This window comes from Sinocyclocheilus rhinocerous, unplaced genomic scaffold, assembly GCF_001515625.1.
Source record: "Sinocyclocheilus rhinocerous isolate Xijiao unplaced genomic scaffold, SAMN03320098_v1.1 scaffold25646, whole genome shotgun sequence".
Lineage (NCBI taxonomy): Eukaryota > Metazoa > Chordata > Actinopteri > Cypriniformes > Cyprinidae > Sinocyclocheilus > Sinocyclocheilus rhinocerous.
Genome location: NW_015666070.1, coordinates 846 through 3,753, shown reverse-complemented (window position 1 = coordinate 3,753; position 2,908 = coordinate 846). Strand labels below are relative to the sequence as shown.

General features: G+C 36.4%; 1 protein-coding gene across 1 annotated transcript; it reads right to left on the bottom strand.

Moving 5' to 3' along the window:
• Positions 1-1,282: 1,282 nt before the first annotated feature.
• Positions 1,283-2,553, bottom strand: LOC107731698 (GTPase IMAP family member 4-like; the record flags this gene model as incomplete). The annotated part of the gene is made up of 2 exons (XM_016542845.1): positions 2,483-2,553; positions 1,283-1,989 (listed from the first exon to the last, which is right to left on the bottom strand). A coding segment is annotated over exon 2 (705 nt), but the record flags the coding sequence as incomplete, so codon positions are not given.
• Positions 2,554-2,908: the final 355 nt, after the last annotated feature.

Below are 2,908 nucleotides of genomic sequence, written 5' to 3'. Positions count from 1 at the left end.
CTCCAGAATAAAGCGTTGCACATGGATCCGCACGTCTCGCGTCTCGTCAGCCCCATAACAGATATGGGGGCAGAAATGTATATTTATATAATTTCATATAGTTAATCAATATAACGCGAAGACTGACGAATATTATGAATGAATCTTCTTCTTTGTGTGAATCTTCAGGTGTTTCTTCAGGACTGATGCTTAATGAAACTATTCACCACACTGATCACAGTTAAATGCTCTTTCTTCAGAATGAGAAGGAAGATGTGATTTCAGAGCGGAAAAATGTTTGCGTTTGCAGCACACACTTATTATCAAAATAAAGTAGGCCTATTGTCTTATGTTGGTATGGATTATGATTTGGTTACCTGTCTAAATATTTCTCATGTAGGCTCACCTAATCTGAATTTGGGGAACAAGTTAAGTGATTTCTCAAGTAACGCTAACTTGGATTGTACTAGAGGTCTGCGCGGGACTATTTTTTCAGTCCCGCTCCCGCAAGGATCTATTCCGCACCCACCCGCTCCCGCTATATATTCACTCTTTGTTCACCCGCTGTCCGCTTAGAATAATTTTCTTCCCGACCCTACCGTTCCCGCTAAATTTAGATCTCGTTCACAGAATCTCACATTTAAATTTCCGCTACTGAAAGAAAGAGAGATAAGCTAACAAATAAAAGTGTAGTCTTCACAAAATTCTGTTATTTTATTTGTCTTTTTATTTGTCTTGTCAAGAGTCTTGAATTTATTGACTTTGACTTGAATTTATATGAAATATCTTAATATTTTTAATATTAAGAATATTAAGAATAATTGATAACTGAACCTTTCAAAATCATTTCGAAACATTGCCAAATAAATATGTACTGTAAACATTAACCATTACCACAGTAAAGCCAACAGTATCTTCATTTGATAACTTTTGGAAAAGCCTTGAGATTTTCTAAGTTGTGTTTTTGTGATTATATATCAGATCAGAATATTAAAAAAAAGAAGAGAAATTTAAAAAGATTTAGACAAAGAGAATTAAAGATGATTCATTACACAAACTGTCTGAAATGGTATCTGTTAATGATATAAGCCACAACACCCCCTTCTATCACTTTCAGTAATGTTGATAATGCTGATAAACCTCCTGGACCCACAAAATACCCAGTGATCATTCCACCAGCACAAACACTCACGATTTCCAACAGGTTGACATTTGTCAGATATTTTTTTGTGTATATCCCAATTCCCCAGCTCAGATTTTTCCATATCTTTGTCCAAGTGAGACCTAAAGCAGCCCCTGCCACTGCTGCTAAGACCCCCCCAGCACAACCATACAGAAATGCTTTCCAAGAACCTTCATTCACCATATTAACACAACCCAATGCAATCACAATGACAGCACTGACTACATACAAATATTCTTTGTGTGACTGATATTTTCTCTTGAACATTTGTGTAGTGTAGCAGCTGTTCTGATTTTCAGACACCATTCGTTGGATCTTCATCAGGAGTTTGGTGACCTGCTCTCTGTCGTTCAGATCTTTGTTGTTCAGTAAGTGAAATCTCCCTCCAAACTCTGGTATTAGTTTGGACAGCTCTGCATTTTCTCTTGCAAGTTGAAACTCGTCTGCATGTGTGAAGAGGACAAAAGTGTATTTCATGGCGTTCTCGCCAAACATCTGCTTATATAATGACATGATATCTGCATGTTGTCGGGCATCTAAACAGGCAACCAGAAGGATGGCATGGATTCCTGAAGAGCACATGTTCAATCCTATCTTTAACTCAACATTCAGATCAATGTCATTTGAATTAACAAAGTTTGGAGTGTCAATTACTGTAACTTTTATGTTTGACACTTCAGCCGTGTGTTTTTGGCATCTCTTAGTGATTGAGTCCAGGCTCTGCTCAGATTCGAACTTTTTTTCTCCCAGTATAGTGTTTCCAGTAGCGCTCACTCCTGAACCGGTTTTACCGATCAGCAAAAGATGAAGTTCAGCATGCGCCATCACTGAAAAATGCAAACAATATATTTATATTCTTCTATATACAGTTAAGGCCACATGTTATGAGCTCTTTGAAAAGTCAATCGGCAAAGTATATTGCAGTGAATTTAGTTTTTGCCATAATTATGCTGACGGTATAGTGTATAGTATAGTTCTTATGTGCCCTTTGAAACCTGTTCACATTTCTGGGTTTGGAACATGCAGGGTTCTTGCAGTAAACTAGCAAAAACATACTTAACACATCACATGTGCTCCAACTACAACTTTTATATTTACAAGACTTTCCAAAAAAAATAAAAATTATCATACAGCAGTGAGGACAGACAAAGAAGTCAAATTTACTTGTTTGTTTTCTGGCAATGCCAGGGTAATATAACACATCGCATTGTGTGCACATAATTTAAAATACAAAAACATTTGCTATATTTATTAGTTAATTATTCATCTACACAGTCTGTGAAAGTGATCCATATTTATTTATGGTAAGAAGAATCTTACCGTTTGGCAATCAGTTGTCGGTCCAAAGAGGTTAAAATTTGCACCTAATTGTGGTTTTGCGATCACAGCACAGACCAAAAGGACACTGACATTGCAAATGGTTTACAGCAACTTAAAAAACAAACAAAAAAACGCCTTTGCTGGGTCCCGCCCCACTTCTAACTCCACCTTGCATTGTTATTGTTTAGGTGAAGATTATAAAACAGTATGTAAAGTAATAAAGTAGTATAGATGGTATAAAGTCAACAAAGAACAATGCTGCGGTGTAATGATGAAAATGAGTTTAAAAGCAAACAACTTAAGTAACTGTGTTCATATTAGAGTATGAACCTACATTTAGCCTACATAAAAATGAAATTATGCAAGTGAAATAGTGGTTGCTTTGTGACTGCTTTCTGGCACAAGTTAAGAAACCACCCCAAAAGA